The 11,636-nt window shown below is 43.1% G+C and overlaps 1 protein-coding gene and 1 pseudogene across 4 annotated transcripts in view; both read right to left on the reverse strand.

Moving 5' to 3' along the window:
* KIAA1210 overlaps positions 1-2,968 on the reverse strand; it is a 78,290-nt gene extending 75,322 nt beyond the window's left edge. For all 3 annotated transcript variants that reach the window (XM_080652109.1, XM_080652110.1, XM_080652108.1), the window contains exon 1: positions 2,911-2,968. In XM_080652109.1, coding sequence (XP_080508235.1) covers positions 2,911-2,945 — 35 coding nt within the window. In that variant the 5' untranslated portion in view covers positions 2,946-2,968. The remainder of the gene's footprint in view (positions 1-2,910) is intronic.
* A 2,009-nt stretch (positions 2,969-4,977) lies between these two features.
* LOC308240016 (CCAAT/enhancer-binding protein gamma-like) lies at positions 4,978-5,428 on the reverse strand (annotated as a pseudogene). The gene has a single exon. The product of its transcript is annotated as a CCAAT/enhancer-binding protein gamma-like (transcript).
* Between the last annotated feature and the right edge of the window lie 6,208 nt (positions 5,429-11,636).

Genomic DNA, 11,636 nt, shown 5'->3' on the forward strand with positions numbered 1-11,636 from the left:
CTTAAGATGCCAGAGGCTTGAGAAGACAGGCTTGGAAAGAAGGGTCAGGTGCAGGCCCAGAACACCTGGAGTGGAAAGAGTGCTGAAATGGGAAAGAGTTATAACAGGAGATTTTGAGGTAGCCAAAAGCAAAGTTGCCCTAGCTCACTATCTTGTCTTGAGCTGAATCCACGTCTGCAGCAGTCCCAACCACAGTATTCTACGATGCAGGCTCTTGGTCCTTTGCTCAGAGGATGATCTTTCCTTTATCACAGGTTGTACGGCTCTACACTGGAAGGCAGGGTACTTGAGATTCTAATCTTGGAATTATCATTGACTGTGTGACCTACAGAGAATCACTTAACATCTTTGAGGTCCAGTTTCACCACCCTTAAAATGAAGACATTTTCACCCATCCCACCATTACAGGATCTTGTCTGGTTAAGAAAGTTATTTTGCTTTTCCTTCATCTCCTCACATACTTGCACAAAATAGTATCACATAATTCAAGAATACTACTATTTTTCCCTTCTAATAATGTCTATTCACTGAACCCAGGATAATTCTCCTGTCACCTGCAGTCTTTCTATATCTATGAAAATAGTAGAACTTAATTGCTAGTTATCTTAAGCAAGAGCTGTATCTACAATAATCAGTTTAGAAGTTAAACACCAAAACTGGTACCCTAACAACTCACTTGATTAGAGCAAGGTACCAATGAGGCTAGTAGAATGGAGTCAAGGCCTACAAGGATTTGTGTGGCTCTGAATACCACAAATGTTATTAGTACCTCCTTATCCATGGTTTTGCTTTTCTTTTTTCTCACCCAAGGATATGTTTATTGATAGAGAGAGAGAGAGAGAGAGAGAGAGAGAGAGAGAGAGAGAGAAACATTGATGTGAGAGAGAAAAATCAATCAGTTGCTTTCCATACGCACCCCGACTTGGCATTGAACCCTAAATGTAGGTATGTGCCCAGACCAGGATTTGAGCCTGCAAATTTTTGGTGTACAGGACGATGCTCCAACCAACTGAGCCACCCAGCCAGGGCCTGTGGTTTTGCTTTTTGTAGTTTTACTTACCCTCAATCAACTGTGGTCTGAAAATATTAAATGGAAAATTCTAGAAATAAACAATTTGTAAGTTTTAAATTGCTCGCCATTCTCAGTACCATAATAAAATCTTGTGCTGTTCTGCTTTGTCCTACCTGGGATCATCCTTTTGTCCGGTATATCCATGCTGCATACACAATCTGCCCATTAGTCACTCATCCACCTTGGTTATCAGATTGACTGTCATGGTTGTGTTCAAATAACCCATATTTTAATTAATAATGGTCCCCAAACAACACATTACTTTTAATACAGTATATTGTTGCAGTTGTTCTATTTTATTTTTTGTTGTTAATCTCTTACTGTGCCCATCATAAATTAAACTTTATCATAGGTATGTATGCAAAGGGAAAAACGTAGGGTATATAGGGTTCAGTACTATGCTAAGTTTCAGGCATTCACTGGGGTCTTAGAACATATGCTCTGTGGTTAAGGGGAGGGTACCCATTTCCACCACTGGTCAAACATCTCCAACTCATATAATAATATAATATCTATATATAATGTTTAGAATACAATTGTGATCTGGAGAGGAAACTGTGACCCTATCCTGTGTTTCCACCCAAATTCAACTTTCAAGGCCTATTGGGTTTCCTTGAAAGGGTGCAACCCTCCTGATTTGGCTACATTGCGATTCTAGGAACCCCCCTTTGGGCTTGCATGGGGAGCAATGAATATCTGAGCAGTAGGATTTCCCTTCAGGTCTTCCTCTTCCACTACCTCCTGGAGCCCTGGAAAAAGCTCAGAGAAGAGGACCTAACACCACATCAAATAAGGAGACTGCACATTGTATAGCTTGGAACACACTTATAAAATTAAGACAACTCAAAAAATTTAAGGTGATTTTCTCCACTCATTCAAATTCTACTTCCTCTTTTCATCCCCCTCTCCCCCTTGCTCTCCTCTCTCCCGTTTCTTGCCCTCAGCGCCCCCCACCCCTTTATATCTTTATTTTCAGTCACACTGGATGCTGACTGGTGCAATAACAAAGTGTTTCGGTGTAACTGAAACACATCATTTAACTGAATTATTGCTGAGAACGTTGTTTTAATAGTGTTACTGGTCAATGAAATTAGCTTTGTAAAATCCAGGTTTGTGGGATACTTTAAGAGACATGTGCTAGGAACCTATATCTTTGCCCCAGTCTCTTTTCCACCCATCTGGTTATATAAACATCTTCCTCCTCTGTGCAGCTCTCCCTTCTCAGACCCTTGAGTCATTCCTTACAAACTCAGGGAAGATCAAAGAGGTATCACAAAGTACCCTTGCACCAAGAGGTAGGGCAACACGATGCACAGGAAAGGAAACCCCAGGAATAACTGGGTATTTCCATGTCAGCCACTGAGCCTCAGCTTTGCCTTGGAAAGTAAATTAATCAACAACCGCAATAGCTTTGGGAAGACGCCCCGCCTGTCCCGTCTGCCCAGCGCAGTCCCTCTTTTGCTGGGACACAGGTGAGCCAGGTAGGGCCAGCGGCGGGAAGGAGAAAGCCTGAAAGTCAGGAACCGCCTGGCGTCCAGCTGCCCTGCAAGGCTCCCTTGGCCACTGAATTCTGGAAGCCCACACCCCGCCGCTTTCCCACGCATATGCACACCTGTACGAGCCCTCCCGGAGCGTCCCGCCTCTAAGCCGAGGGTGCGAAGACAGGATCCCCTCCATGCCTGCCACCCAGCCTTGGGTGGCTCCCAGCTGCCCCTCTTGCTGGCTAGCGCCCCGCTTGGACAGGTAGAGGCCAATGCACCCACTGCCCGCACTCTGCCACCCTCCACTCCGAGGAGTCTGGTTGGAGCCCTCACAGCTCCAACTCACCCGCCACTTACTCTGGAATCTTCAGACACCCATAGAACCCAGCCATGGTGCTTCCGAAGGAGCTGGCGGCCCGCCAGGAGCCTGGCCTGCTGGGTTTTATAGGAAACGGCACTGCGGGAGAATCGATGGGGATGCCAGGCTTGCTGGAGGAGCTCTGAACGCCCAGCGCTCACACGCACGCAGCTCCAAACCAGTGGGCTGAAGCAACCAGCCAAATGAAGTTTCTTTTCCGAGGCCTCTCTCTGTCTTCTGAACTAGGTCCAAAGAGGGCTGGGCTTGTTCCTTACATGGTTAGAACAGTTAACTCCCCTTTTCCCCCTGCCTCCAACTTCCCGCGACCACAGTATCCTCAGTGCAAAATACCAGATGCTCTTTCTTAGGATCTCTGTATCCCTGCAGGCTAACGAATGTGAGGAGGAGTTTGGAGGGGAAGAAGCCCAAAAGAGTTTGTGGAGACTGCTACCCCAGCAAAGAGGGACAGTCCACAGCTTTGGGAAGCAAATGTAAATTAGTCCCTTTCAGGCATTTTTTATTCTGCAGGCTGGCGGGGGGGGGGGGGGGGGGGGGGGGAGGGACAAAGGAGTGGGGGGAGGGAAAGCCCGAAAGGGAATTTAAATAGCTAGGCTGCAAGCATTCCCACCTCAATCTGAGCACTATTTTTGACCCATCTAAATTGTTTTGTTTAATCCCAAGGAAAACTATTTACTTCTTAAGCAAGTTTAGGGAAAAATAAAATAAAACAAAATAAAATAAAAACCACCAAGAATGTCCTTAAAGCTGTGAACAAAATTTGAATTCCCTTGAGATGAAAGTCCCCATCAATGATCATGTATACACAGTGGATCTCAGTTATAACATGACTTATATTGCATGGATTCAGAGATAATGTTGATCACATTGTGTCTGCAGAAAATTGAAAGAACAGGAGAGAACAAAATGTGACCTGATGCTGGCTGTCTGGAAGATCCAATAGGGCATCTTTCCCAGCCCCAGTTCCTGCCCTAGCATCTGAGACACAGAGATTTGCAACATTGTGATTTTTTTAAGTGTCTAGTGAGAATGTGAACAGCAAGGCAAATGTAGATGCAGGTTTGGGGCTCTTTTTAATTACTGAGAGAAATCAAAGGTTTAAAAAGGTCAAGATTTCTCCAGGGAAGGCAGGGGGTAGGGGGCAGTCATTAAATACCTCAGGACTGGACCTGATCCGAGGGCCTAAGTCTTGCTTCCTTGAATAAAAAGGAAAAAAGCCAGGTTGGGGCCCCTTCTGGGGGGGGGGGGGAGTGTCTTGGCCAGTCTGTAGCAGAGGGCCTGCTTTCCTTCTTTAGTGAGCAATAGGCAACAAACACCTTTTCTGGAATTTCGTTGGATGAGTAGACCAAGGACTAGGTTTATATTGTAGATACTGAATCCTGACCTGTGGCTAAAATTTCTATCTATAATGTATGGTTATTTCTCTATTCATATGTGGCTTACCCATTTAGTGTGTTTTTTTGCAATTATGTTTTAATCAAAGAATAACTTCTGGGGTGCCTACCCCAGAGGGTGGTTAAAAAAGACCAATTTTTAATTGATTTTATATTATTATTATTATTTGGTTTCTATAGCCCTAAGGATTTTTAATACATAATTTAGAATAAAATCACAAATAGATGATCACAAACAACATTCAATTTTTCTTAATCCAATTAGCCATTTCCATTAAAATCCAGAACCTTCTGCAGGACCTGCCAATTCCTCATTCCTTTTGTCAACCTAAAAAACAAAAATCAAAAAACAAAAAAACCCGCATTTCTTGGGAAGTTGGGATTTATTAAGAACATCCAGGTCTGGGACTTTTTTTTAACCATATACCTTAAAATTTTGTTTCTTTATCCCAATATTATTTAAAACCAGAAATTTGAATTACATGGCTAACAATTTTAGCTAATCAACTCTTCAGTGCTGATCCTAGAAAACAACCTTCAATTGATCTTTGGATAATGGAACAAGACAATGTTCAGCCATTGATATGAGTGGTGTAAGTCGTCAACACCTTTCATGTTCAAGCCACAAGTTGTAAATTTGGGAAGGGGTGCAGTCTACTGTCCTGCATTATCAAAATTTGTCATATTTTCAGTGCTACTTAGATTGCACGTTGTCTGCAAGGTTATGTGCATGCTCAAGAAACAAATCTTTCAGTACACTTAATTCCTTAGTCAGCAATTTAATTTTTGCTTCCAACTGTTCATTCTCTTCTTTGAGCTGATTCACTCTCTGCAAGGTATCCTGTGCTTTCTGCTTGCTTTTCAACTGGCTGTTTTTCACGGCCATGTTGTTCCTCTCTCTGCATTGACGATACTCATCACTGTTTCCATCCATGTGTGAACTCTTTTTGTTTTACTTGCTTGGAGGCACAGCCTTACCTCCTCCCCCAGGGCCAGCGGGCACCAGCTGAGGAACCTGCTGTAAGCCGCTGGCATGAGCCGGAGTATGAATAACCCTTATTCCGTTCACTCCTGGAGTACCATTCTGCTGCAATATCTTGCTCATTTGGGCACTTTCTCTTGCCAACACAGAACAGGCAGAAATGAGGGCATGGCAATCAATGGTTTCCACTCTACATGGCCAAGAAATCTTCACATGTACCTGGTGTGGTTCAGTGGTTGAGCATCAATCTATGAACCAGGAGGTCACGGTTTGATTCCAAGTCAGGGCACATGCCTGGGTTGCAGGCTTGATCCACACTAGGGGATGTGCAGGAGGCAGCCTATCAAAGATTCTCTCTCATCATTGATGTTTCTATGTCTCTCTCCCTCTCCCTTCATTTCCACTCTGAGCAGCCCAAGCTGCCAGGCCCCACCCAACCCAGGCCTCACAGCCAGGAGCTTAATTGATTTTAAACAGAGTGGAAAGGAGAGGGAGAGGGGGAGGGGGAGGGGGGAGGCGGGAGGAAGGGAGCGGGTGAGGGGGCAGAGAGAGAGAGAGAGATCTATCATCTATGTGAGAGAAAACAGGGAATGGTTGGCTTCCATATGCCCTTACTGGGAATCAAACCTATGACCATCTATGCACAACAATGCTCCAGTCGACTGAGACACACTGGACAGGACAGGAAAGACCAATTTTAATATTGGCCAGAGAAGAAACTAATTAGGAAGGCAAATATTCCACCCAAATAGAACACACATGGAATTTTGTTTTTTGATTATGCATGCTTTGTGCTTATTTGGCCTACTCCTTTATTTCATTGCTCTGAATAATCTACAGTAGAAGGTCCACAGAAAATCCAGCCTTCAATTCCCAGACTATACTGATGACTCCTTCTCCTGAACTCCCACAGCATTTGAGGTCAAGGTTCTGAAGTCAGAGCTGAGTTCAAATCCTGACTCTGGATAAATTTAAGAGGTGTGATAACTGCATTGGGATTTTGTGGGAAAATGTCTTTGTTCCTGCGAAATACATTCTGATGTATTTAGAGGTGAAGTATAATGATGTCTGCAAGTTTTGCTCAAATAGGTCAGAAAAATGAGAGAGAGAGAGAGAGAGGAGAGAGAGAGAGAGAGAGAGAGAGAGAGAGAGAGAGAGAGAGAGAGAACATGTGGTAGAATGTTAACATTTGGTGACTCTAAATGAAGCCTATATGGATCTTCATTGTACTATTATTTCTTTTCCTTTTTAATCCTTACCTGAGGATATTTTTCCATTGATTTTTAGAGAGAATGGAAGGTAGAGGGAAAGACACAGATACATCAGTGTGAGAGAGACACATCAATTAGTTGCTTCCCATGCACGCCCCAACCAGAGCCAGGGATCTAGCCTGCAACCGAGGTACCTATCCTTCACTGGAATTGTAACTGGGACCCTTCAGTCCACAGGCGCACTATCCACTGATAGGGCAATTCTTTCTTTTTTGAAAAAATTTTATTGATTGATTTTAGAGAGAGGAAAGAGGTGAGAGAAAAGCATTGATGTGTTGTTCCACTTATTTATGCATTCATTGGTTGATTCTTATATGTCCCCTGACCTGAGATTGAAACCAAAACCTTGGCATATCAGGATGATGCTCTAACCAACTGAGCTAACCAATCAGGGCTGCACTATTCTTTTAACTTTCCTATAGTTTTGAAGTGTTTTCAAAATTTAAAGTTGGAAATAAAACCTTAGCTCCATCTGTCTTATCAACTGTGCAGTAGTAAATTATTTACTCCTTGCAAATCTGAGTTCCTTTGGCTCTAAAATTGAGATATTAATAGATCCTATCCCCACAGGGTTGTTATGAGGATTTAAATGAGATAATAAATGTAATGCCCTTAAGCATGTTTCCTGTCCCTTACTCATTAACTGATAGGAATTACTGTTATCATGCCATTGTTATTTAACATTTGATTACTTACTGTCTTTTATTGTTCTCAAGGTGTTTCAAATGCAAATATCATGTCTCCTTAACTTGGACTTTAAGCTTCTAGAGGGTAAGACACATTTCTTACATTTTTCTTTTACCTACTATAATATCTGGCACAATACCTTGTAATTCACAGATAGTGAATAGAATACCTTGTCAAAGTGACTTTGAGATTACTATTCTGTGGGATCTTTGGTTATAGCATAGACTTGAAAATTATCATGTGCCCAAAGGCCACTCATTATTACAGACCAATAGAAGATAATGTTAACATAGCCTGGTGGGAGCTGGGTAAGAAGATAGAGCTATAAAACATTTATTTAAGGAATAGATTTTTTTACTTCTTAAAATTGAAGGTAGATTCCTTCATGCACAACCAGACTTTTGGGGAAAAGTGTCTACCTTTTATAAATGCCAAGAGGGCATACATTTCATTGCTTGGCTTCCAGGATAGGGATGACTTTTACTAAGCAACTTGGGCATTCCTTAGATGCCAGGACAATAAGGCAGATTTTTAGGATTGCAGGGCACAGCTGCCCCTCCCAATGAAAGGGAGAGTGCAAACATTGCAAGTGACCCCCACTTCTTGAATAAATGCCTCTGTTGCTTTAGAAGGGAGTCCAATCTTCCTGACTCTAATTGATGATTCCAGTGAGTCTAAAACATGCAGGGTAGAACCTGGCCAGGTAGCTCAGTTAGTTAGAGCCTTGGCGATCTCCAGGATTTAGAGTTCAGTATTTCCCCTTTCCCAGTCAGGACACATACAAGAATCAACCAATGAATGCATAAATAAGTGGAATAACAAAAACTAATGTTTCTTTCTCCTTTCCTTCCTCTCTCTCTCTCTTTCAAATAAATAAATAAATAAATAAATAAATAAATAAATAAATAAATAAATTTTAAATTAAAAAATAAAACATGTAAGGTAAATTCGAATAAACCTTCAGAACTGACTCAAAAACCTTGCCAAGACTTTTAAACACATGGCTCTTGAAAAAAATCCCTGTAATCACTAGAGCCTGAAATGGAGAATGGTGAAACTCCAGAGCAGATGCAAGCCATTACAAAAGGTTCCTCTCAATCCCTGTCTCTCCTCCCTTTCCTTTTGGCTTTGGTCTCCCTCCTTCCTTTTCCCCTCTCCCCTCCATCTACCTCCTGAGGCTCACTGAACCAATTCCCACTAAATTCTGGCAAAGAAACGGTGGGTTTAGGAGTTAGGAATGGGAGAGACAAAGCAGTTTAGTGTATAAATCCATGTGACCCTGCTGATCACAGCATCCCAAATGGAGTGACATCTCACAAATCCTGGGAAGATAACCTAGAAAGATGAGTTATGGCTTCTATGGGGCCATTCATCCAGACATCTCAGAGAGCCTTCAGAATATCTTCCCTCACAACACCCTAGGGAGTCTGGGGGCAAGTGAGATTCAAGAATTAAAGACCAACAGAGCCAGAACCATCTCTAAAGGAGCTGGACCTGGAAACATTACACTCAGTGGGGCAGGGACCTTTCCCAGCCCCAACATTTGTAAACAGGTCAAATCTGATGCAAATTAACATTAAGGAAGGAGGAGGTAGGTTTGGGGAAGAGAAAGCCAATAAGATACTAAGTTGGGGGCTGGGGAGGGGGAGGAGAGGGTGCCTCCCTGGGATTGGAAGGTTGAAAGGGAGGAATGCTTACATAATGATGTTTACAAAGGTATTTACTTGCTAATGGTAGTGCTCATCCTGAGGATTTGTTCCTTCAAATCCTCCTCCCACTCCTCCTCCTCCACCAGGCAGTCTTCAGACCATTGAGCATCTCCTGCATGGACACCTTGGATTGGGGGAGGGACGAAACAGCAGGAAAGTTACCATCACTTGCCTCACTGCATGCTGGTGCTTGTGCTTGTGGTGGAGGAAAGCAACCAGATTTGGAGGAAATCTGTCTTATATAGAATGTTTAGAATGTAGTTTTATTACTCTCAGGCTATATATCCAATAACACAAACTTGGCTCCAGGTGTGGTCCTAGGGGACCCGCCTGACTGAACAGAGATGAGAAGAGTTTATAAATCGACATTCTGAAATGTTTCTCAATGCACAATCATCCATCCTCCTGCCTGCTAGATTTGCCCTTCTTTAAGGTTTTCCCTTTCCTGAGTAGAAACTGGAGCTCAGATGGGGTCAATGATGTTGAGAGCAAAGGTGCAAAGATGTGGAAGATCCTTGCCAGTTTCTTGCTGGATGCATTCATTTCCTTTCCCCCTGACTGTGTGAAAACTCCAAAACTGATTCCCTTCACACCCTCCCTCCCCCAGCTTCCTGGCCCTCAAGGTCCTCAGAATGGAACAGTGCTCAGGAAGGAGGAGAAATCCAATTTTCTTTTCCCTTACCTCCAGTCATGGCCAAAATAATTATCTCCAACCTGAAAATCACCAGGAAAGAGAAATCACACATATTTATTACTCACCCTTCACTTAGCCCAGAGCTTAGAGGTGTGAGGCAGCTGGGGCCCCACAGCTGCCATCTCCCGGGGTCAGAAGCCCTGCCAAGCTGCACTTCCCCTACAGGTAGCACTGTCCATAGACTCCATGCCCCTCTTCACTCAACCATCAACCCAGAGAGCAAAGGCCTAGTCAGGGATGCCACCTTCACTGAAGAAGGGAGATTTTCTTGATACTGTAAATGGGGTTTTTACCACCATGACAAGCAGAAAACTGTTCTGGCTTCCATGTCCAGGCAGCTGAGAGGGAAGTGACCCCCAGGGTCTGGAATCAGTGATTCACACTGGCCTACCCAAACAGCCTCCTGCTGTCATTTTTTATTTCCTTCATTACTTAACATCCTGGAGTAGGAGTTCCTAGTCCTTCCTCTTAGGCCACTGGCATCCTGAGTTGAATGACTGGTCAGTGGGACAAGTAAAGGCATGTAGCCAGGGCAGCTGGCCTCCAAGAACTCCTCCAAAAAGAAAGAAAAACGGGGTTGAAAAAAGCCTAACCTCACACAAACTTATAAAATGACTAAACATAAAAGCCCTTCTCTACTCTTCATCCCCAATAAGTCCATACTTTACTTCTTGGGTTCCTTCCAGGAAACAGAAAGTTGTATGCATATAAATACTTTTTGCTTCTTTTTATTTACAAAAACAACAACAACAAACAAACCAAACAAAAAAACACAGATCATACTCTACACAGCTTTTTCATTTGCTTTTGTTCTACCTAATAAGCTTATCTTGGCACTCTCTCTCTCTCCCAAGCCAGGAAGGTGTCACACATTCTTTGATAACTGCAAATCAACAGACTCTCAAATGATCCTTGGGAATAAAAATTTGAGGACTGCCCTAGCTGGTTTGGCTCAGTGGATAGAGTGTCGGCCCGCAGACTGAAGGGTCCCAGGTTCGATTCCTATCAAGGGCACATGCCCGGGTTGCGGGATCTGTCCCCAGTGGGGCGTGCAAGAAGCAGCCGATCAATTATTCTCTCTCTCTCTCTCTCTCTCTCCCTCTCTCCCCCCACTTCCTCTCTGAAATCAATAAAAATATATGTTTTAAAAAATTGAGGACTGCTACACTGACCTCTCTCTCATACTTACTCCCAAAGTCTCTGTCCTATTTCCTCAGAACCTCAGAGCCTTTCTGTGTGCCAGCTGACAATAACTGAGAGTAATAATCACACCAACAGATTAACATGCTGCTTGTCTCAAGTCAGTTAGAGCATAGGTCTGCTAAGCGGGTCCCAAAGAATGGTATTAGTGGTAGGAGGTTCAAGTGTCATGGCAGGTCCAATGCTGATGCTATTTAAGTTGCGGTAGAATGAGGAAAGGATATAGATGTTCAGGCCACCTCCTATATGTCATCTACTTTACTGCTGAATTTAACTGCTCTGGTGAATTACTACTGGCCTCAAGACGACTTAGCTTTTACTCCTCAATACTGGCCCAAACAAGGGCCCAAGAGAAGGGGATAAACAGAGGAAAAGAAAGATCTTTCTTTTTTAATTAATTATTTTTTATTTTTTATTTTGAGGGTTGGCTCAGCGGTTGAGCATCTGCTTATGAACCAGGAGGTCATGGTTTGATTCCCAGTCATGGCACATGCCCGGGTTGTGGTCTCAATCCCCAGGGTGGTGCATGCAAGAGGCAGCCAATGGATGATTCTTTCTCATCATTAAGTTTCTATCTAGCTCTTCTTCTCCCTTCCTCTCTCTGAAATCAATAAAAATATATTTAATTTTTTTATTTTGAGCTAGATTTACATGCACTTGCAAGAAATAATACAGAAAGGTCTCATGTACTCTTTACCCCATTTCTCCCAATGGTAACAGCTTGCAAAACTATAGTACACTATCACAACCCAGGGATTGACATTAATACA

This window comes from Plecotus auritus, assembly GCF_963455305.1.
Source record: "Plecotus auritus genome assembly, chromosome: X".
Taxonomy (NCBI): Eukaryota; Metazoa; Chordata; class Mammalia; order Chiroptera; family Vespertilionidae; genus Plecotus; species Plecotus auritus.